The 22,851-nt window shown below is 49.7% G+C and overlaps 2 protein-coding genes across 7 annotated transcripts in view; one reads left to right on the plus strand and one right to left on the minus strand.

The window, feature by feature from the left end:
* Positions 1-115: 115 nt before the first annotated feature.
* On the minus strand, positions 116-20,192 carry ZNF135 (zinc finger protein 135). Its single transcript, XM_089320091.1, has 4 exons — positions 20,082-20,192; positions 9,677-10,046; positions 6,274-6,369; positions 116-3,521 (listed from the first exon to the last, which is right to left on the minus strand). The coding sequence occupies exons 1-4, from the start codon at positions 20,190-20,192 to the stop codon at positions 1,795-1,797; spliced, it is 2,304 nt and encodes a 767-aa protein (XP_089176217.1). The 3' UTR covers positions 116-1,794.
* LOC100352972 (vomeronasal type-2 receptor 26) overlaps positions 10,042-22,851 on the plus strand; it is a 30,058-nt gene continuing 17,248 nt past the window's right edge. For 3 of the 6 annotated variants that reach the window (XM_089319860.1, XM_089319864.1, XM_089319863.1), the window contains exons 1-2: positions 10,042-10,699; positions 22,318-22,609. In XM_089319860.1, the coding sequence (XP_089175986.1) occupies positions 22,574-22,609 (36 nt within the window). In that variant the 5' untranslated portion in view covers positions 10,042-10,699; positions 22,318-22,573. Of the gene's footprint in view, positions 10,700-19,634; positions 19,701-20,474; positions 20,849-22,317; positions 22,610-22,851 lie in introns of those variants that run through there. The other 3 variants (XM_089319861.1, XM_089319865.1, XM_089319862.1) reach the window with 3 other exon arrangements.

Consider the following 22,851-nt stretch of genomic DNA (forward strand, 5'->3'; position numbering starts at 1 on the left):
ACATGTTGAAATGGTAACATTTGGGCTATATTGGGTAAATAGGACTTAATTTTACCTGTTCTTTCTTTTTAAATTGATTATTAGTATATTTAATGTTAGCAATGTGGCTTACATGTTTTTTTTTTTTTTTTAAGATTATTTATTTATTTGAGAGATAGAGTTACAGAGAGGGGGAGACAGAGAGAAAGATCTTCCATCTGTTGGTTCATTCCCCAAATGGCTGCAATGGCTGGAGCTGGGCTGATCTGAAGTCAGGAGCCAGGAGCTTCTTCCAGGTCTCCCAAGTGGGTGCAGGGGCCCAAGCCCTTGAGCCATCTTCTACTGCTTTTCCAGGCCATAGCAGAGAGCTGGATCGGAAGTGGAGCAGCCAGGACTCAAACTGGCACCCATATGGGATGCTAGCACTGCACGCAGAAGCTTTGCCTACTACGACCAGTGTGCCTTACATGGTTTCTATTGGGCAGTCAGTGTTCTGTGAACTATTTACTGAGACTTTCTGAATGTGCTTTTAAATGAAATGACACTGAAATTAATTCCAAAAAGAGGCATTCCATAAGCATACCAAGAGGCAGTGTTAGAAGACTGTTTTCTCCAAAAGAGAAATCTGTTTCAGAGTTGTGATTTGAGAAACCAAATTGACTTGACATAACAACAGCCAGTCAATGCAATGTGAATACAGATTCCAAAGGCAGCAAGTCACCATTTAAAGGTTGTGGATGTCAGAGAGACTATGATTTATATTCAGTGTTCAATGAAACAACATGGGCTTCATGTTAAAACTTTTATACACACATATAAAACTACTAAACACTAGGAAGAAGAATCAGTGAAAAACAGTTCTGGAGGGTATTAACTTATACATTTTCCAAAAGAGGGAACTCTTGTAAAAAGTGGTTCTGACACAAGGTGCCATCACTCATAAGATCATGGCTTAACAAAGGAAATAATTTTCTGTTTTTCAACAAATAGCAACATCTGCTTTTTAATGCCTCTGAATCCTGCAGAAAATTATAGCCGGAGCAGAGCAGCAAGAGCTACCTTAGAATCTGTGAGACTCCATGGAAATAGCTTTACATTTTTGAGTCTTCTCATACAAAGTTTTTTAAAACTGTTGCATATAAAGATTAATTTATTATAAAGCACTATAGAGATAACTAATTTAAAATCTGTTTTCAGTACACTGATACTTTGTCAAATGGGATTCAAATCCATGAGACTAGCTGCCATGTACAACTTAGACACTAATCAGAAAACTTCATATCTAGGTAGTCAGGTATCCATGGGGATTCTATGAACATGACATTTGTGAAATGCCATATTGTTTTTTAATGAAATATCGGTCAACTTGCACCATTCTAAACACCCTCCCCACACCAGTGTAATGTGCAATAATGGCAAATTCTGACTACATTTGGTTCTTTTATATGAAAGGTATTTGTTGGATTTCTCACTACTCTGAACACCTCTGGTTTAGCATATGCTAAGTCCTTGGACAGAAACCATCCCCACTTCTCTTTTGTAGGTTGTATAATACTGCATTAATGGGCACTCGGGGTTGAAAGTCCTCAGTGCTCACCATCTGCACACTTCTCTGCTGTTTAGATCTGGGGATTGGTGGCCTAGAGCTTGGTAGTCCCACAGTCATTTGTCAAGGTGAATTCTGAGGCTGAGGAGTATATTATGTGTGAAAGCTGTGTACAAAAGTGCTGTCTCTCAAGAGCACGACTGGGTCAAGTCTAGTAAGGAATGACCTAAGGTTTCAGGCTTTCCAACAGCCCTAGCACATGAGTGGTCCTACCCACTGTGAACTCTCTGGTGCTTGGTAAGTGAAGAGCTGTGTGTAAAGGCCCTCCCACAGTCTCTGCACTCATAGGGCTTCTCTCCTGTGTGTATCCTCCGGTGCTGAGTTAGGTGGGTGCTCTGCCTAAAGGACTTCCCACAGTCCTGACATTCATAGGGCTTTTCTCCAGTGTGCGTCCTTTCGTGCTGGCTCAGTGAGGAGCTGTGACTAAAGGATTTCCCACATTCGTTGCACCCATAAGGCTTTTCGTTGGTGTGAATCCTCTGGTGTTCTATAAGAAGGGAGCTCTGGCTGAAGGCTCTGCCACACTCGTTACACTCATAGGGCTTCTCTCCAGTGTGGATCCTCCGGTGCTGAATGAGGGGAGCAAGCTGGCTAAAGGCCCTGCCACATGCGGTACACTCATAGGGCTTCTCTCCAGTGTGGATTCGCTGGTGCTTAGTCAGGGATGAGCTGTGGCTGAAGGCCTTGCCACAGTCACTGCACTCATAGGGCTTCTCCCCTGTGTGGATTCTCTGGTGCTGTGTGAGGTGTGTGCTCTGCCGGAAGGCCTTCCCACACTGACTGCACTCATAGGGCTTCTCTCCGGTGTGTGTCCGCTCATGCTGGCTGAGCGAGGAACTGTGACTGAAGGTTTTCCCACACTCATTGCAGCCATAGGGCTTCTCTCCCGTGTGGATCCTCCGGTGCTCAGTCAGGAGTGTGCTCTGGCTAAAGGCTTTCCCACATTCACTGCACTCATAGGGCTTCTCTCCTGTGTGGGTCCTCTGATGCTGAATCAGTGGCGTGATCTGGGTGAAGGCTTTTCCACACTCGTGGCACTCATAGGGCTTCTCTCCAGTGTGGATTCGCTGGTGCTTGGTCAAAGATGAACTGTGGCTGAAGGCCTTGCCGCATTCTCCACACTGATAGGGTTTCTCACCAGTGTGGATCCGCAGGTGCTGTGTGAGGTGGATGCTTTGCCGGAAGGCTTTCCCACACTCATTGCACTCGTAGGGCTTCTCTCCTGTGTGAGTCCGCTCATGCTGGCTGAAGGAGGACCTGAAACTGAAAGACTTCCCACATTCACTGCACTCATAGGGCTTTTCACCTGTGTGAGTTCTCTGATGCTGGATCAGTGGGGCAATCTGGTTGAAAGTCCTCCCACAGTGGGTGCATTTGTAGGGTTTCTCCCCGGTGTGGATTCTCTGGTGTTTGCTAAGTGCTGAGCTGTTTCGGAACCCTTTCCCACATTCATGGCATTCATAAGGTCTCTCTCCTGAATGTGTCCGGTGGTGTTCGATGAGTGCTGAGCTGTGACTAAAAGCCTTTTCACATTCCTGACATTTGTAGGGTTTCTCCTTTGCATAGGTTTTCTGTTGAGCATTTGACCTTGAGTCGGGCTTTTCCCTCTCTTTGTGTATTCCCCATGTGTGGGGGCCTTGTCTTTCAGGAGTCATTGGTTGAGTTGGGAGATCAGGGCTCAGACCCAGATTTTCCCCAAACTCATTCCCCTGGCACTGCTTCCGAGTGGGTGTCTTCACTGGTGTGAAGGCCACATGCACCACAAAGCTCTGCAGGCTCTCACAGCTCCACTCCCAGTGGCCCTTGGTAGCCTCACTCTTAGAGATCCATGGACGGTCCCACAGGACTCTTTCTACCAGGATGACACCATTGGGTATTTCCTCAGATATGCTTTGCTCTGGAGCGGACTGTCTAGTTTCAGATCTACTTTCCAAGTCTGAGAGAAACAAAACAAGGACATATCCCTTAATATTCAACCTCGGAGAAAAGATTTTGTGGTGGTTAAGGGAATACAAGAATAAAAGCGATGATTTTGAAAGGTTCAACGCAGAGTGGCTTTGCCAATTTTAAAATACAGTTCTGCAAACCATGGGAGGAACAGGAAAAAGAAGGGTCACAGAGACTAGCCATGGGTAGGGGGTTAGTAATAATGGGTATGGGTAGTTTGACAGGGGAGCACAACGAATGAGACTGGGGAGGAGATGCCAAGGAGACAGCATTTAGGCAAAATGTTCACAGGTGTAAGGAGTGGCACACCCTGCACTCTCCCAGGTGACAACAAAGGAAACGTGACCACATGAGGAAGGACCACTGAGCCCAGCCCTCCCGTTGCTGGGATTCCATCTCATCTTGGCAGCACACTGCCGTTGTACCACCTCACCCTAGATGTAAGGAAACCCACCAGCTCTCCCAGACCAGAAGTAGCTGCAGTATCCACCCCTAGGGGATGGATCAATGACCTGGGATAAAGGGAGTAACTTTAGTCTGGCTTGTTTTATCCAACAGGGGCCCTCCTGAAGGCAGAGGCTTCAGTCTACCCCAGTCACCAACACACCCCCAAATCCACAGCAAGAGATGAGCAGACAATTTGAATGAACAAATAACATGCATCCCTTCCTCCTTGTTCTTGGCAGGACTGCCTTTTTTTTTTCTTTTTAAAAATTATTTATTTATTTCGAAAGAGGGAGAGAGAAAAACCTTCTGTCCATTGGTTCACTCCCCAGATGGCTGGGGTTGGGCCAGACTGAAGTCAGGAGCCTGGAACTCCACCTGGACCAGCTTCTTACTAATGCAGACTCTGGGAGGCAGCAGCGACCCCTCAAGTGGTTGGGTCCCTGCCACACATGTGGGAGACCTGAAGTGAGTTCCTGGCTCCTTGCTTCAGCCTGACCCAGCCTGGGGTATTGTGGCTCTTAGATGGGAGCCTGCTATCTGTATCTCTTTGGTTTTTAAATAAATAAAAAATAACAAACATAAAAAAAAACCAGCAAAGGGTCCATGTTGTGGCACAGCAGGTTAAGCCACTGTCTGCAATGCAGGACTGCCTTTTTGCCTTGGTACCCAGCCCTCTCCATACAGCCATGTCCTCAGTGCATACTGCCCCCATCCCAACACTGGTCTGACCTAGAGGGGTGACAGAGGCATGTCTCCTATCCTATGTTTTGCTCCATTGAAATAAAAAAAAAAAAAGTAAAGCTAGATGGTTTGGCAGAATAGTGGCTTCCAAAGATGTTCATGTCCTAAACTCCAAAATATGAGTATGATGTTGCATTCTATGGCAGTGAGAAATTAAGGCTGCTTATCATTTGCCATTAGGATCAAAAGTATCCAGTGAAATGAGAAGAGTCCTTAAAAGTGGGAGAGAGAGGCAGCAGGGCCAGAGGCAGGTGATATGTGAGGTGTAACTTCGGAGATGGATGTGATGAAAAGCCAAGGAGTGTGGGCAGCCTGTAGAGGCTACAGGTGCACAGGCATGTATTTCTAGAGCCTCTGTAAGAAGGGCTGCTGCCGACACCTTGACTGTGGCTCTCTGAGAACATTTTGGACGACTGACCTTCAGAATTGTAAGATAATGTGCTTGAAGCCAGTAAAATTGTTTTAGTTTGTTAGAGGGACGATGGAAAGTTAATAAAATAGGTAAGACCTATTTATCAAGGTGGAGGGATCCTTCTGTAACCCCTGCTCACACTGGCCAGCCCTCTTGGACACTGGTATTGGACTACTATTCAGCGGGAGGGCCTAATGCCAGTAGGAAATTGCCTGTCACGGGGCAGGGATCCCCACTTTGTACAGAATTGCCTGCTGGTGCCTAGAGCTGGATAAGAGCTAAGAACAGAACCACTCCATCAACCCACAGATCACACGGCAGAACCCAGCGTGGATCCACTAGCCACAGGCAAGTAGCTTTTAAATGATTCTCTGGTTTAAGCCACTGAGGTCAGAGTGTTTGTCCCACAGGAGCTGACAGAGGCACCACCTCAGGGCCTTGCACTTGCTGCTGCTTCTGACTGGAACACTGTCCTCTCAGTGGTCTCATGACTCAGTATTATTCAGCTTGACATCACTGTAACAAATACCGGAGGCAGCAGAAGTCTAAAATCCATGATTAGGGGGCCCCATTGCTTTGACATCTGGTAAGGGCAGCAGCGGCGCATGTATCCAGAGGAATCTTAGGTCTCCAAAAAGGGAGTCAGAAAGAGAGATTGAGGGTCCTGAATCCCAAGGGGATGTCCCACCCTGTGACCTGCTTCCAAACCCCTATCACCTACAGGTTCCACTACCTCCCATTAGTGCCCTGTAGGGACCACCCTTTAATCATGGACCTTTGGTCCAATCCAATATTCAAACCCTAACACTGAGGCTTCAGCTCATGCCATCTCCTTGAAAAGGCTGCTCTCCTTCTCTGCACTAAAATTCCTCCATCTTCATTCTAGTCTCTACCTCATTATCCATTTTCATTTTTTCATCATGTACCACACTCAGTAATAATCTCACTCATATTATTATTCCTACCTATTTATTGTTTGACTCTCTTCCTTGACCAAGATTGTAAATTCAGCCAAGAGGAGGACTCATCTCACCCTGGTGTTTGGTTAATGTTCACTAAGAGACCGAGTAGTCAATTTTCTGTGAAGATGGAGAGCAAAGGTGAATGGGCTCTGCCTGCCCCGACATGGCTACTCTCTCACCTAGGCACACACTTTGTGAAACTCCAGGATGCACTGGCCATGGTTCTGCCTCTTGCTCCAGTGGGGAGATGACATCTGGCTTCGGGAACCAACATCCTGCCAAGGAGGAGACCCATGAAGTGAACATTTCTATCATAGGATCCTCCCTGATTCTCTGGCAACTCCACCTTCAATCTTTCAGGTCCCAGGTGGCTGTGGGCATCAGGTGGCCACAACTGTCATGGTAACAGCCTCTGATGTTCCCCACCGTTTCTATTCCAACAGATTAGTTCCTAGCTGCACCTCTTGTTCCAGGGTAGACATGTTACTCAGGATTTGCCAAAAAAAAGCTTTACTACCTCTCCTGCTGGCTGGCAACAGTGACTACTGTGAAGGTCACCTGGCAGACAAACAAGACAACTTACAGGCCCTTGACAAGATATGCCTGGGACACAGCTGCTATCTTCTTTGTTGCACTTAGACCCAGGAACAGCACCCTGGGAGCAGTCTTGTCACCTCCAGAGGGGCCCATCTGAGAACGGAGAAAGAGGTCGCTGTGGTCTGATTGCCAGTATCCCCCTAAAATGCATATGCTAGAAACTAATCCTCAATGCGATAGTGTTGAGAGGTGGGCCTTTTGGAACTGAGGACTCCACTCTCATGAATGGGACTGGTGTCTTTACAAAAGAGGCTCAAGAGCTCCTTTGGAAAGGATTTGGCAAGAAGGTGCTATCAATTAGGAGTGGACCCTCACCAGCCACCGAATCTCCTGGCCCCTGACCTTGGACTTGCAAACCTATACAACTGTGAGCAATGTATTACTATTGTTTTTTTTTTTATATTTTTATTTTTGACAGGCAGAGTAGACAGTGAGAGAGAGAGAGACAGAGAGAAAGGCCTTCCTTTTCTGTTGGTTCACCCCTCAATGTCCGCTGTGACCGGGGCGCTGTGCTGATCCGAAGCCAGGAGCCAGGTGCTTCTGGTCTCCCAAGCGGGTGCAGGGCCCAAGGACTTGGGCCATCCTCCACTGCCTTCCTGGGCCACAGCAGGGAGCTGGACAGGAAGAGGAGCGACCGGGACAGAATCCGGCGCCCCGACTGGGACTAGAACCCGATGTGCCGGTGCCGCAGGTGGAGGATTAGCCTATTGAGCCACGGTGCCAGCTTGTATTACTATTGTTTATAAATTACATGTTCAAGCATTTTGTTTTTATAGCCCAAATGGCCTCAGACCGAAGTTTAGATGGGGGAGGTCAATAGTGAGGAAGCCTGCGACGGCACCAAAGGAAAACCCAGACCTACCCTGGAATTCTGCAGTCGGGGACCTCATATGTTTCCCTTACTCCATTCTTCTCTGCTTCTGGTATTCCCAGGTTGGTTCTGTGACTTGCTAAAAATACTGATCCTCTTTGATATATCCTATACTAACACAATCAGGTTCTTGAAGCCCAGATTTCTGCTTATAAGGCCCAGATCCACCTCCTATTTTTAACCTAAGTGCATCAGAATCTGTGCTGATGTGCTGTGATAAACACAATGGTGGTCTCACCCAGAGACCAGAGTCTGAATGTCTCCAGCAGCACCTCACGATACAGTGTTCTCTGGGTGGGCTCCAGGTACCCCCATTCCTCCTGGGTGAAGTCCACAACCATGTCCCCAAGGCCACTTGCTCCTGAAACATCCCAAGTGTCTTCAGCCAGACCAAGCCTGGCACTGGTCACTAGTGAGGGGAGCTGGTGAACAGGAACACCAGCCAGTCATGACGTGATAAAGTTCACGTGGGTCTGGAGGTCTGGTTCAGGTTTTCCTCCAGAACTGTGAGTCAATAAATGTGTTCATTCTAAGTTGTCCAGCCTCAGGTACACTGAGTAGTGTAGTGAGGAAGTGACTGAGACCTAAAGACTGACAAGGAAAGCTGGCTAAAGTGCACTCCTGGCTAAGGAAGAGTGAGGATAGCACGGGCCAAGTGGGGACTCAGGTCAGGGCCTGGGAGGGGTGAGGAGGTCTATACTCACTGGGGCCCTGGCTGTTAGGATCCCGATAGTCATTCTCTGATCGTCTGGCCTCTTGTGAGGACAGACAGCTCCAGCTCTGGCAGAAGAGGGACTAGAAGACGCTGGGTTGGTCTCTGTGGGGCTCTGGGTGCAGGTGAGAAGGGCTGCAGCTGAGAGCCTGGGGACCAGCACCCAGGGCAAACCTGACTTCAGTGAAACTGGCTTGGCCTGCTACGTGACTGGTGCACTCCAGATGTTGCTGAAGAATCATCTCATATTTTCCTACCCTATTCCACAGACATGGAAACTGAGACCAGGGAGGGCACATCAGTTGCTAGCACTAGTGACTTCCAGGGTGATTATGAAGGCACTCAAAAAGTTCAGGGAAAGATGGAATTAACAGATAAGGTTATTTTAGTGCCAAAGATATTGAAATCCATGCACAGTCATATTTCTGTTATTAGGATGGGAGCCAGGCACCATTTGGCATACCTCAATTTCTCTCTTCCCTCAGACGAGGGTGGCGACCCAGCAGGCAGTCCCATCCATGGCCGGGATTACAGGAATTAAAGTATATTAAAGGTTGAAATGGAACCCAGCAGGTTACATGTGATACCGGGACTGTTGCTGAAATGGAAGCTTCTTGCTTCAGTGAGCAGCCATTTAGCTCTTGCTACCTGCAGGGCCTAACTGATTTTCCAAAATGAGCCTCTCAGGCCAAGGCTGGGACAGTCCCTCGCGTGACACTGCCCATCCTGCTCAGCTACGGATTTACGGATTTCTTACATCTCCCTGGGGGCTCTGCCGCATGGGCTCCAAGGGTCGGAGACAACGTTGGCGTCTCCACAGAGCTTCTTGTGCTTACAGCACAGCCACATACATGTTCGCACATTAACGAAGGGGCCTGCCTGGTGCTGGCAGCCAATAAGTCTAATAATAAACAGTTTTCTGGGTCCCTGGCAGCTGAGAGTGAAATCTTGAGCCCTCAGTGCCCGCAACCCCCACACCTCCATCCTAGGGTCTGAAATCCCAGGAAGGTGCGAGCTCCTGAGAGGACTCCATCGTGGGACCCCCTAAGCCTGGGCGTCCCACCGCGGCAGTGCGGGATGCAAGTCAGACTGGCCCCAGCCTCAGAAGGGCCCAGCCTGTGCCCCTAGGACCGGGATATCCCAATCCCTCCTTTAAAAGCAGGAGCAGCACCCTTAGCCCCGGCCCCTCCTCTCGGATCCTCAGCCTCCTCTCACCCGCAAACCCGCCTCAGTCCGAGCGGCCCCGCACACCCACCATCCCCGAGACGATTCTCCTCAGGCCCAAAGCAGCCAAAGGGACTCGACAGCGACTGACGCGCGGTCAGGTTCCGGCCCGGACAGCGCCCCACGAACACCCTCCCGCGACCCTGCCCCTCCCCAAACTTCCCCGGATCTCACTTACCCACCGGACCCCAAGACAAAAGCCCTGGCCGCACCAACCCGGATCGTGCCCATGCCCGCGGTGCCGGACTACAACTCCCAGCGGGCCGTGCGGGAGCTTCCGGTCGTCCACAGGCTCGCCCGGTCCGGCCCGGGGCTCTGGGGCTGGGGGCCGGGCTCGGGTTCCGATCGAGCCCCGGGACAGCCCTGGGCGGGCTCAGTGCCACACGTCCGCCGCAAAACCCTTCCGCCTCGCGCGGCTGCCGGAGGGAAAGTCGAAGGCCGAGTCCGCCGCCGGCCGAGCTGCGCCTGCGCAGGAGGGACGCGAGCCAGGACTCCCAGAGGGCCTCTCGCGCGTCGCGGCGTGTCGCCGTTTGGAGACTGGAGTCTTTCTGACGTCAGTCTGTCGTTGTGGCGTGGCTGCCGGGGTTTCCGCGTGAGGGGACTGCACTCTTGGATTGGCGCAGCTGCCCGGCTCGGGGACTAACTGGGAGACCAGAGAGAACCTTGGGCGGGAGCGGCGGGAAGACCTGGGGACCAGTCTCAGGACGGGGCAGACCCCACGAGGGCGCAGGGAACGCCGGCGTTGGTTCTCTGAGACAGCTGCGTGCGCCCTGCACGCTGGAGACTGTCAGCTTCACTGTCCGAAGTAAAGGTGTGATTCCGAAGACGCGCGCAGCGCAGAAAATTCAGGCCTGAAGCATTCGCCGAGCCCCGAACACAGACTGAGCCTTGGGCGGCTCCCAGAGTGAATTGATTAGTTCTGAGGAGCACCATGTGAAGGCTATTCGACATTTCTGACTGTTTCATACGTTGCTGTGTGATTGTGAATTTGAACAGTGGCATAAGATTCAAAGCCTTGCTGACTGCATTGTGATTTTTTTCTTTTTTCCGACACTCACCAAAGCCTGCCAGGCCCTAGGCCCAGGTACAGCGGGCGACAGTGGATGAGCAGGGACATCACCATCCCCCATTCAAGAACTCGCTTTCACCAGCGTACAGCAGACGTCCTGTGGCAGTGAGCGAGGAGCTAAGAAAATCCCAGGTGGGTCACGAGCTTTTTGCTGTTTAAGAGAGGACAGGCCACTCTGCCTTTCAAAAAAAAAAAAAAAAAAAAAAAAAAAAAAAGGACAGATTCATCCAGTAATCAGGGCTTGCAAGCCGTTTCAAAGCTGATGAGGCCGGCGCCGCGGCTCACTAGACTAATCCTCCGCCTGCGGCGCCGGCACCCCAGGTTCTAGTCCCGGTTGGCGCGCCGGATTCTGTCCCGGTTGCTCCTCTTCCAGTCCAGCTCTCTTCTGTGGCCCGGGAAGGCAGTGGAGGATGGCCCAACACCTAGCTCCTGGCTTCGGAGCTGCAGCGCCGGCTGTAGCGGCCATTTGGGGAATGAACCAACGAAGGAAGACCTTTCCCTCTGTCTCTCTCTCTCTAACTCTGCCTGTCAAAAAAAAAAAAAAAAAAAAAAAAAGCTGATGAAAAGTTTCAAGTCAAGGACAGTTTTTCTTTGACTGAATCAACTCTGACTCTGAAAACAAAGAAGACAATAATTCTTGAAGAAAAAAAAACCATACTGGTTACATTTTCCTTACACACAGAAACACTAGGAAATGTTTGGCTGGCTCATAAATGGGTTGAAGAATTCAAATTCTGTAAGCTTTAAAACAGTGGAGATTATGAAAAGATGTAATGGCTCAAAATAACAGTTCACTGATGTAAACAAACAGAATACCTTCTTTCATTTATAAAAACATTAAACATTCAGTTCCAGAAAACCAAAAATCCCACCTTCTCACTGAACACTACTGAGGGCATGCCTTCTGCTCCATAGTCTTTCTCATTTTCTTTTTCTCTTGTTAATGCTTTTAAAAACAAATGAGTTTTTTATATAAATAAAGTTTTTAAAGTGTGTAAAAATAGCAGAACTATCACGTTGCATTTTGTTGAACTTAATTTGTTCAATGTGTAAGCTTAAAACATACTACAATTTTACAGCTCTGTGGGCATATTCCATTTGATTTTTTTTTTAAGATTTACTTATTTATTTGAAAGAGTTACACAGAAAGAGGAGAGGCAGAGAAAGAGGGAGAGAGAGAGAGAGAGAGGTCTTCTATCCACTGGTTTACTCCCCAGTTGGCTGCAAAGGCTGGAGCTGCACTGATCTGAAGCCAGGAGCCAGGAGCTTCTTCTGGGCCTCCCACGTGGGTGCAGGGGCCCAAGGACTTGGGCCATCTTCCGCTGCCTTCCCAGGCCACAGCAGAGAGCTGGATCAGTTCTGGCCGTTATGGCCAATTGGGAGTGAACCAGTGGATGGAAGACCTCTCTCTCTCTCTGCCTCTCCTCTCTCTGTGTAACTCTTTCAAGTAAAATAAATAAATATTTAAAAAAATATATATATCCTTTGAGGAGCTTTGAAATCTAGCAGCATCCAGCTCTCCTGTGGCCCGAAAGGCCCTGCACGGAATGGGAGGAAAGGTGGCTTGTAAGCATCTAGCCCTCCTGAGAATAAGCACCTAGGACGAGGCCCAGTAGCTGCTCTGTAACAAGGGCTGGAGCACAGACAAGGAGGCCAGGAAGCATCATGGAGGGGACACTGTGGTCTTTCAGATGCTGGCAGAAGGAGGCACAGGGAGAGACAAGCGTAGTGGGACATCTGGGCTGCCACAGGTGGGATGAGCCTACGAGGAGAAAGGGGCTGGTGCTCTGTCTGACTGTAGCTTGGGCAGGGTCTTGTGAGTGGGCAGGTTGAACAGAGAATTTGATTGGGTAGCTTGTGTGGATTGGGATAGCTGCCACAGTTCTGCAGAACGACTCTTGAGGCCTGGGACCTAGTGCCACATCCTTGCCTCTGTCACCCCAGGCACAGAGCATGACCCTGGCCTATCATGCCATGGCCATTGCCTTCTCTGGTCTGAGTAAGGCTGTGTTGGCTGGTAATGCCAGCACAAGGCAGTGTGTTGGTAGGACCTGTAGCACACGTATTCACTCCTCACTCAACACACGTGGTTGGGCGGGCCAGCCCTGTGATGGGCACAGGTAAAGTGTGGCAGTGGAGACTAATCTACACAGAGATGGCAATCCATAAAGAGACCTAGATAGGGGTCATTGTGACAACAGGCAGGGGCAGAATGGGTAAATGATGCCAGCGGTGGCCACCCTACACTGGGGGCTACAGAAGCACGCTGGGTGGGGTGGGGGCAAGCAGTGGAGCTGGTCTGCTGGGCTTTCTGTCACTTCCGTGTCAAGTTTAGAGGGATTCTGCTGGCTGCAGGCTGGGGATGGGAAGGAAGGGAATGGGAGGGTTCACATAGAGGCTCCGCAGACAGCTGGAAAAGGGAGGGAAGGGCTGGCCAGGATGGTGCAGAGGGGAAGAGAACTGCAAGAGACCAGGAGGTGGGTTCCCAGGACACATTACTGTTGCCCCTGGAGTCATCAAGAATCTCTGGGTCTTGGAGGTGGTGGTGCCTCCAGGGAGAGCATAAACCCAGAAGGACTAGCTGGCGCCGCGGCTCACTAGGCTAATCCTCTGCCTAGTGGCGCCGGCACACCAGGTTCTAGTCCTGGTCGGGGTGCCGGATTCTGTCCCAGTTGCCCCTCTTCCAGGCCAGCTCTCTGCTGTGGCCTGGGAGTGCAGTGGAGGATGGCCCAAGTGCTTGGGCCCTGCACCCCATGGGAGACCAGGATAAGTACCTGGCTCCTGCCTTTGGATCAGCGTGGTGCACTGGCCGCTGCGGGCTGGCCGCGGCGGCCATTGGAGGGTGAACCAACGGCAAAAGGAAGACCTTTCTCTCTGTCTCTCTCTCACTGTCTAACTCTGCCTGTCAAAAAAAATAAATAACTAAAATAAAAATAAAACAAACAAACAAACAAAAAAAAAACCAGAGTGACGGCAGTTAGCTCTTTGTTGTCACCTGAGGAAGATGAGGCCTTTGGACAGACTTGGATGGAGGACTGAAGGACACTTGGCCAGTGCCTCTGGCAGGCAGCTGGTCTGTGGGATGCTCATGCAGATGTCTCCAGAGGTCCCTGTCCTGAAGGTTCAGGGTCCATGCAGTGTAAGTCAGCCCAGGGTGGGTCGGGGTATGACCAGCCCTGGGACCAACCAATAGAGTTATGAATGTGCCTCCAGTTTGTGGGAATTGAAATGGACACTGCGTGGAGTGAGCCCCGGACTGGGACAAGTGGGGTCATTCTGGAGTTCTGTCTCCACATATGCTGTTGCATGTGTACCATACCTGAGGGAAGGCTCATGGGACTTGCAAGAGTAGTGCGTTGGCTGTGGGGCCAAGATCTAACCTTCCAGCCTGCTTCTGGGAGGAGATCCCCAACCACAGGATGAGAGGGAAGGTGTCCTCGGAGGGGAGTTGGAGCCCAGTAGCAGTTAAATAGGGGAGAGTTCTGAGAATGCACGCGGGAAGGCAAATAAGGTGAAGGCAGTGGAGGGTCTGGTGGGGTCTGCATAGTCTGAGGAGCAGCAAGGGACTGAATCCATGAGTGGGGGTGGCTTGGACCAGTGGCAGCAGTGGGCGGGGCAGACAGGTTAAAGGCTGAGTTGAAGGCGACTTCATGAAGACTGGATGACAAGATCTCCACTTCAAAAGATTCAGAGTCAGCAGACCACTCTGGTTTTCCATGTGAAGTTGAGAGGAGAAAAAAAGGAGCAAAAACTTAGAAGGATTTTGCTTGAAAGAGGACAAGTGCTGGTGATTGGGTGGGGAGGGGAGGAGAAGCTGAATGTACGAAGAGCAGGCCCCTCCCAGGGTCTAGACGCCAGCTGCCTGCTCTGCTCCAGCCACAGGAGAAGTGACCCCGCTCTTGGGAGAGCTGCTTCTTCCAAGCAGACCAGAAAGCCAAGTGTTCGTGGTTCAATGGATTCTGGGCATCTCCTTCCCCTGCCCCCAGTTTGTCAAACAAAACATATATGGGCCAGTTTTGGTCAGACCTAAAAACGTCCTAAATCCCACTGGGATAGAAAGCAGAGTGGTGTTCACTCATTGTAAGGCTCTGAGGGGAGCAGGGTGCAGGGAATGGGCAGTGAGAGCAGATTCGAGTGGAGCTTCCTGGGGGTGATGAAAATGGCCTGGAGCTAGATAGTGGTATGGGCTGTACAACCATGTAAATATACTTAATGACAATGAATTGTTAATTTGAAAGGCTAAATGATAAATTCTGTGTATTTTAACCAAAAAAGAAAAGTGAAAGAGGAGAAGAGAGGGTGAGTTAGGTGGGGGAAGGGAGGGAGAGGAGGAGGGTTGATGAAATGGCCTCATATTGGAAGCAGATGCCATGTAGGACTTCCATAGCTGGAGAGAAGTCAATGCCTGACTCCAGAGCTTCCAAGGACAGGCCGGCTCTTGTTAGGGGCTACTGCAGTTGGTGACTTGACATTGAAGCCAATGCTCATTTACCTTCTGAAAAGTCCAGGGGCCTTTAAGAATCACTAAATCCACTCCACCTGTGCTCTGTAGATGGGCCAACAAAGCCTGGATGGCAGCATCCTGTGGCAGCACCATGTAAACCCTCTACACCATAAAAATGTACAAGTGTTATATGTTTATTCAAAACAATTTTTGAATGAGGGGAAAAAAAACCCTCTACAGTACCTCTTCTGGTTCAGATGAAGTATTCAATAAAAGGCATGCCCATGGAAAAGTAGGGAAATCTAACTTAAAGATTCAGTGTTCTGCATTTTACTTTTTTAAAGATCTATTTATTTGAAAGGCAGAATTACAGAGAGTGAGAGAGAGACAGATATTCCATCCATTAGTTCAGTCCCCAAATGGCCCAATGGCAGGAGCTGGGTTGGTCTGGATGCAGGAGCCAGAAAATTCTTCGTGGTCTCCTACGTGGGTACAGGAGCTCAAGGACTTGGGCCATCTTCCACTGCTTTCCCAGACAGATTAGTAGGGAGCTGGATCAGAACTGGATCAGTTGGGACTCAAACCAATGTCCATATGGGATGCTGACGTTGTAGTTGATGGCTTTACCCATTATGCCACAGTACCAACCCCTCATTTCACTCTTAAAGCAACTGAATAGCCCTGTGATGCTCTTAAAGTTCTCTGCACTGAGTGGCTGGCTGGCTTCCTGGGCAGTGATGAGATGTGCAAGGATCTCTAGTTGATGTGGATACAGCTGTTGATTCGTCAGAGCTTAAGTAGGAACCCTAAGGGTTCAACTTTCCAGTTTGAATGTAGATGTTCATACAAGAAGAAATGTATTACGTTTGTTTCAGAGGGGTACTGCAAAACCACAGATGTGCTTACCATCCAATCTAATAGGTGTCCTTTAAGGACCAGATGTGACTGGGCGTTGAACGTGTATACTGACAGTGTTATACCATGTGTCTTGGAAAATGGACAGAGGAAAGCATGAAACAGACATGGAAAAGTGTATGGAAACGCAGCTCCTCAGGGGAAGGAAAAGTCCTGGGAATGCTTTTCCAGATTTAAGCCCCTGAGAAAAATGGGACCATGAACATTGTATATTGTCCCTTTTGGGTGAATGAGGGGTGTCTGGGATCCCCCATGGGAGAGCTGTGGTGGCCCCGGGTCCTGGAGAGTCACTTTAGGATGCACAGGGATTGATGTGTGTGTGTGTGTGGGGGGGTGTCTCTGAGCCCCTCGGGCTGTGCACTGAGATTGAGTTCTGTTGGGGAAGGGGAGGAGGGCTCTGCAGGCTTAGTGAGCTGGTGAACATGCTCAGATGCATTTCGTGAACAGGGCCTTGGGTCTGAGATGGGAGCTTATGGGGCACGAGGGTGGAGCAGGGCTTGGGAGCTTAGGATGACACACGATGGGAGCTGCACATGAAGTGATAAATAAATGGGCCCAGAATGGGGAGGTACTGGTCAGGTTAGGATAAGGGAGGGCTTGGGTTGGGGCCCGTGAAGTCTGGAGTGCGGGCCAGGGAGGAGGCCCCTTTCTGGTCCATACTCACAGGGCAGGTGGGGGGATGGGGGGAGGGATGGCAATTAGGGCCCGAGGCCTCTGCATTATCCCGCAGTACCTCCTGCCATTCCTGTGGGGCCCAGTCCCCTGTCGTCCCTGGAGACTGCAGTACCCATAATGGGCACCCTCCCCCAGCCCACACCCAGCCCGCGCTCATCTCCTCCCTTGTGCTGTGCCCCCCGCCCCGCCCCGGCTGCCTCTCCTGGGGCTAACGGCCGAGGGGCACATGGATGGTCAGGGCATGCCTCGGACAAGCGTAAGACATCAGCAGACCACAGCTCATTCTGCAACTGACCCGGCCAGCCCAGCGGGGCTCCCTGCGGAGGTGGCAGACAGGAGGCTGCCAGAGTGGATTGGAAGCCCCCCCGGGAGTAATCCTGGACCCGAGATCCGGTCACCTTGGCAGTGGGGTCGGCGAGGGCGAGGACGCCGCATCACCGACTGCTGGGCGGTTAGACGCATGCTCCGAGCAGAATGCAGAAATTCCCCATCAACAACGAGCTGCTTTATAAAGAAGTGTGTGCCCGGTAGTATGTTTAATTTTTAAAATATGAGTGTGTTTCGTGTAAGTATGTCCCAGAATAGGGCTGCCAGATTTAGCGATTCAAAACTACAAGAAGCCCGGTTAGATTTCAATCTCAGATAAAAATGGATTTTTTTTTTAGTGTGGGTGTGTTTCATATTTAGTATATTTTGAAAATGTTTAAATATAAATACATGAATAAGAGTAATTTTTACTATAACTATGTCCCATATATCTGCCCACAGAAGTATTGCCAGATTTAGTAAATAAAATTTCAGAAAGCCCAGCTAAATTTAAGTTACATAATGAATATATTTGTGATATCAGTGTGTCCCATATTGAATATTTTAAAATAATTTTTAAAAGTTTTTTTGAAAGAATTACAGAGAGGCAGAGGCAGAGAGAGAGATCGATCTTCCGTCTGCTGGTTCACTCCCCAAATGGCCACAATGGCTGGAGCTTTGCCGATCTGAAACCAGGAGCCAGGAGCTTCTTCCAGGACTCCCACGTGGGTTCAGGGGCCCAAGCACTTGGGCCCTCCCAACTGCTTTCCCAGGCCACGCAGAGAGCTGGATCAGAAGTGGAGCAGCCGGGTCTCTAACCAACACCCATGTGGGATGCTGGCACTTCGGGTGGCATCTTTACCTCCTACACCATAGTGCTGACTCCATAAATAATATTTTAAATTGTAGTTTACTGGGGCCAGCGCCATGCTATAGTAGGCTAAGCCTCCACCTGTGGTGCTGGCATCCCATACAGGCACTGATTCAAGTCCCAGCTGCTCTTCTTCCTCCTATCCAGCTCTCTGCTATGGCCTGGGAAAGCAATAGAAGATGGTCCAAATGCTTGGGCCCCTGGATCCGCATGGTAGACCCAGAAGAAGCTCCTGGCTCCTGGGTTCAGACTGGCCCAGCTCCGGCTGTTGTGGCCATTTGGGGAGTGAACCAGCAGATGGAAGATCTTTTCTTTCTCTGTCTCTCTCTCTCTTTCTGTAACTGTACCTCTCAAATAAATACATGAATAAATATTTTTAAAAATATAGTTTATTATTTAAAGAAACTTCCCACTCACTAGTTTCCTCCCCAAATGCCCACCCCAAAGCCCAAAGGAGTAGATAGAACTCAACCCTGGACTGCATGTGGGCAGCAGGAGCCCAGCTCCACGAGCCATCATCGCTGCCTTCCAAGGTCTGCATTAAGAGGAAGCTGGAATCGGCAGGCTGAGTAGGCTGTTGAACACAGGGACTCTGATACAGGACATGGCCATCTCGATTGGTGTCTTAGTCACTAAGCTAAATGTGTGCCACCCCCTCACCCTTTAATAATTTTATTCTGAAATTTACGTGGGGAGTGAGAAATATTCAAGGAGGCTCCAGGCTCTGGGACCCAGCTCAGGATGGCTGGAGTGCCCCATGCTGAGATGAGGCAGTAGCGAGCTATGAGCTAAGGAAGGAGATGAGGACCCGCTTTCCGAGGCCTGGGACTGAGCACTGACATCCACTGGTCAGCTGCTGATCACGTGCATTGTTCCAGACACCAAGGGTGGAAGAACCTGCCAAGGCTCTAGCCCTTTGGAAGCTCGTGATTCAGCAGGCTCACGCCAGTAGATGAAACAGAGACTTGGGCTGGCACCGTGGCACAGTGGGTTAACGCCCTGGCCTGAAGCACTGGCATCCCATATGGGCACCGATTCTAGTCCTGGCTGCTCCTCTTCTGATCCAGCTCTCTGCTATGGCCTGGGAAAGCAGCAGAAGATGGCCCAAGTCCTTGTGCCCCTGCACCCACGTGGGAGACCCAGAAGAAGCTCCTGGCTTTGGATCGGCGCAGCTCTTGTCCATTGTGGCCACTGGGGAGTGAACCAGCAGATGGAAGGCCCCTCCCTCACTCCCTCCCTCCCTCCCTCCCTGCCTCTGCCTCTGCCTCTGCCTCTTCTCTGTGTGTAACTCTGGCTTTCAAGTCAATAAATGAATCTTTTAAAAAAATTATTTCTCTTAGGGGCTGGTGTTGTGGTGCAGCAGGTTAAGCCAATGCTTGCAAAACCTGCATCCATTTTGGAGTGTGTGTTCAAGTCCACTGATTATTTCCTTCTAATCCAGCATCTTACTAATGTGCCTGAGAAGGCAACAGCGTATGGCCACCTACTTGCATCCCTCCACCCGTGTGGGAGAATGCAGTTCCTGGCTCTTGACCTGGCCCAGCCCCAGCTATTATAGCAAGTTAAGGGATGAACTTGTAGATGGAAGATCTTTCCATATCTCTCCTCTGTCACTCTGCCTTTCAAATAAATAAATCTTAAAGAAATGTAAAAGGATTTCTCTTCAAAGGAATACCTCATATGGTCACCTAACACTCAAAAATCAAGTCCAAACGGATATAGGGCATAGAACCAAAAGCAAAAATCATTTGTGCTTTAGTAAGAAACAGTTGAGAATAGTTCACCGTTGGGAGTGGGGATGGATTACTTAAGTGTTACACAAAATTGCTCATTAATACCACTTTTTTAGTTCTTAGAAATAATGCTGGTATAACAGTAGCTTGAAAGTGTGTCTGTGGAGCCTGTACCAAGGAGTGGAACTGGTGGGTCATGTGGTGACTCTGATTAACATTTTGAACATCTGGTGGACTGTTTTAAAAATGGCTGTACCGTCTACATTCCAACCAGCAATAAACAGGGTTCCAGTTCCTTTATATCCACATGAACCTTGTCATTTTCGTTTCACAAAACATTTTAAAAAAATGTTTATTATAGCTGTCCTAGTAGGTGTGAACAGGTGTTTATTTCACTGTGGTTTTCATTTACAAATCCTTGATGGAAATGATATTGAGCAGTTTTTTCTGTTTGCAGAGAGCTATAGCCTCACCTCATGGGGGTGTGGAGCACCAACTCCTGCTCAGCAGTGAGAGCTGGGTCAGCCCAGCCTCCCTGACTGCAGGACCCACAGGCTCAGCCTGCCTAACCTTCAAGCTGCCTCCTGGGGCTGAACTTGCCTTTTCTCTGCCTGGGACCCTCCAGTAGGTGGCCCTGGTGTAGGAAGTGTTGGCCATGGTCACCTGTAGCTCTGGGGACATCGCACTTGTGCACATGTTGCTGGGTGAGGAATCAGGAGGGGAGGGTGGTGGTCAGGAGGTTCTTTGCTTCTTGAACTCTCCTGGGGCCTCTTTCCAAAGCAGCAACCTGGTGACCCAGGGCACAGCTGCCCCTGGGCTTCCTAAGTCCCTGAGGGCACAGTACGGGCTCCTCAGTCCCCCTCAAAGCTATTATGCTTAACTTGAGGGAGGGGATTGAGGGGTCACAGAGGGATGGAAATAAAACTTTTAATGGCCTTGGGACTTGGTGGCCTCCCAGTCCCAGGTAAGCATTGTTGTTCTCTCTTTGGCCTGCATGCCTAGGGTTCCAAGTGTGTCCCCAGCCCCCAGGTCCCTGATCAAGGGAGACTTCCAGATAAAGCCCCTGTGGCTGTCAGGCTCAGTCTGATGAAGAGGCTGTGTCACCAGCTGTTGAGCCCCCTTCCAGGCATGTGGCTGTGCTCCCTGCTCCCTGCCCTCATGGGATCTCTCTTGGGGGCTGTTCTTTCTGGGCCAACAGGCTGGCGGTTGCCAGGGAAAAGCCCCCGCTTCGACCGTCCTGGAGATGTGGTGGTTGGGGGTAGCTTCTCCATCTTTCCCTTTGATAACATCACCCTGTTTGATTTCACTGCTCCACCAGCTGGCTTGCCGTCTTCAGCGTAAGTGACTGCCCAGCAGGGTGGTGGGGAGCCCCTGAAGCCAAGGGCAGTGGCTGGGCCAGGGTCGGTCCCATCTGTCTGAATGCTGGTCAGCCTGTGTCCCAGGTCCTGCCTCAGCACCTCTGTCCAGCTTTGTTTTCTTGTCTGTATCTGTGTTTGAAATGAGGGTCGCTTGTTTCTCATTGACTGTGAAACATGGACCCTACAGGCAGGCAGGGGTTCTTGTCTCTCTTGTCCACTGCCATCTCTCTGTGTTTAGAACAGTGCCAGATGCATGGCATGCTCAATGAATACATGTTGTGGAATGAACAGGTCTTATGAGTTGACCAGGCCCTGGGGTTCATCTCTGCCTGTGTGTACATCTTCCAGTTCCGTCCTGAGTTTCCCAATGTGATCTTGAAGACAGGAGTTCTAGACATAGTCCTTTTGGTTATATTTTAAAATAAATATGTTTAGCTTTATTTAAAAAATTTCAAAAAGGCTTTTCAAAGAATGCACCATTTTGCATTCTCACCAGAAATGCATGAGACTTTGAGTCGTTCCAGACTCTTGGCATCACTTGACATTGTCAGGTTATTTTAAAAATTGATGAACAATGATTGTGCATGTTTATGGAGCACGGTGTGATGCGTTAGTATATTTACACATTGTGGAATTGTTAAATCACACTGATGAGCATATCTGTCATTTCATATACTTATCATTTTTTGTGATGTGAACATGTAGCATGCATCCTCAGCAATTTTATAACTACTCATCGTTCTGTGCAATAGATCTTGAAACTTCTTCCTTCTAACTGGAAGTGCACTTTCTTCTCTTTGACCAACATCTCTCATTCTCCTTGTCCCCTTTTGGCTATCCTGAATTATGTTCTATGTATGTGCATGAGGGGTTGTATGTTGGCACTGCTCTTTTTTTTTTTCCTTTTCAAATTTTTTATTTGTATACATATTTTGTATTAAAAAGAAAAGCATAATTACCACAAATTACAAAGGACTAAAGCAGGCCTAGAACAATGAATGAACCACTTCAGCCTGGAAAGCATACTCTCAATAATATTCATGTTATGATACAAGCTCATTCAAGTAGGTTTTTTTTTTTTTTTTTTTTTTTTTTTTTTGTCCTTTCAAATGTGATAACCTAACACATGGTAAAGAGAATGTTCTGTGAGCATAAGGTGGAACCTTCTCTGCAAAGCCAGATGACAAGTTTTCCTCTCCGGTGAGAAGTGGGCTGTAAGTTCTTCTCTGCCATCAGCGTGGCTGGAGGAGGAGCGGACAGGGCTGGGGAGAACCCAGGGATCCTTCCACTCTGGAGATAGTTTAGGGCCCCCAGAGAGCCGGGTCTGCCTACTCGAGTAGGCTTATGGGACACTGCTCTTGAGAATGTGCACACCTAGAAATCGCTCACTGCAATCTTTCTGCTCCCTGCACCCAGAGCAAAGGTTAACTGGCTTCTCTCTCCCTCAGCGTTTCCAGGTGGGGCTACCGTGTGGCCCAGGGTTTTGTCTTTGCCATTGAGGAGATCAACAGGGACACCTACCTGCTGCCCAACCTCACGCTGGGCTTCTCCATCCGCAACTCTGGGGACTCAGTGCATGGAGCCCTCCATGAGACACTGGGCTTTCTCACTGGCCAGGAGGAGCCGATCCCCAACTACGCGTGTGGATTCAGCCCTCCCCAGGCTGCCCTGATTGGAGATACGCGGTCAGCTCTGTCAGTCTCCATGGCCAGGCTGCTGGGGCTCTATAAATTTCCCCAGGTGAGTTACCCCAAAGCCCTTCCCCTCGCTGGCAAAAGTGATGGTAACAATGAGGACAGTGGTGGAGCGGTGGAGGCAGTGCCGCGGTGGAGGCAGTGCCACTGCGGGGCAGGCTCCTTGCCGATGCCGATTTCGATGCCATTGTCCTCTTAGGGCAGGACAGCCAGAAGCTATTCTGCGAGAACTGTAATCCCCACTGCATTGAGGAAGAGACTGAGATTTAGAGAAAAATTAACAGTGGA

This window comes from Oryctolagus cuniculus, chromosome 18 (assembly GCF_051225735.1).
Source record: "Oryctolagus cuniculus isolate XC-2025 breed Fujian yellow rabbit chromosome 18, ASM5122573v1, whole genome shotgun sequence".
NCBI lineage: Eukaryota > Metazoa > Chordata > Mammalia > Lagomorpha > Leporidae > Oryctolagus > Oryctolagus cuniculus.

What these genes read in the sequence shown, in the direction of transcription:
- ZNF135 (XM_089320091.1), bottom strand. Translation starts at nt 20,192, where the DNA reads ATGTCCCCAGAGCTACAGGTGACCATGGCCAACACTTCCTACACCAGG. An exon ending in CCCCAGGAGGCAGCTTGAAG is followed by an intron (nt 10,047 to 20,081) that starts GTTAGGCAGGCT and finishes GACTGACGTCAG; the next exon opens with AAAGACTCCAGTCTCCAAAC. An exon ending in TTCACAAAGTGTGTGCCTAG is followed by an intron (nt 3,522 to 6,273) that starts GTGAGAGAGTAG and finishes TGTTTCTCTCAG; the next exon opens with ACTTGGAAAGTAGATCTGAA.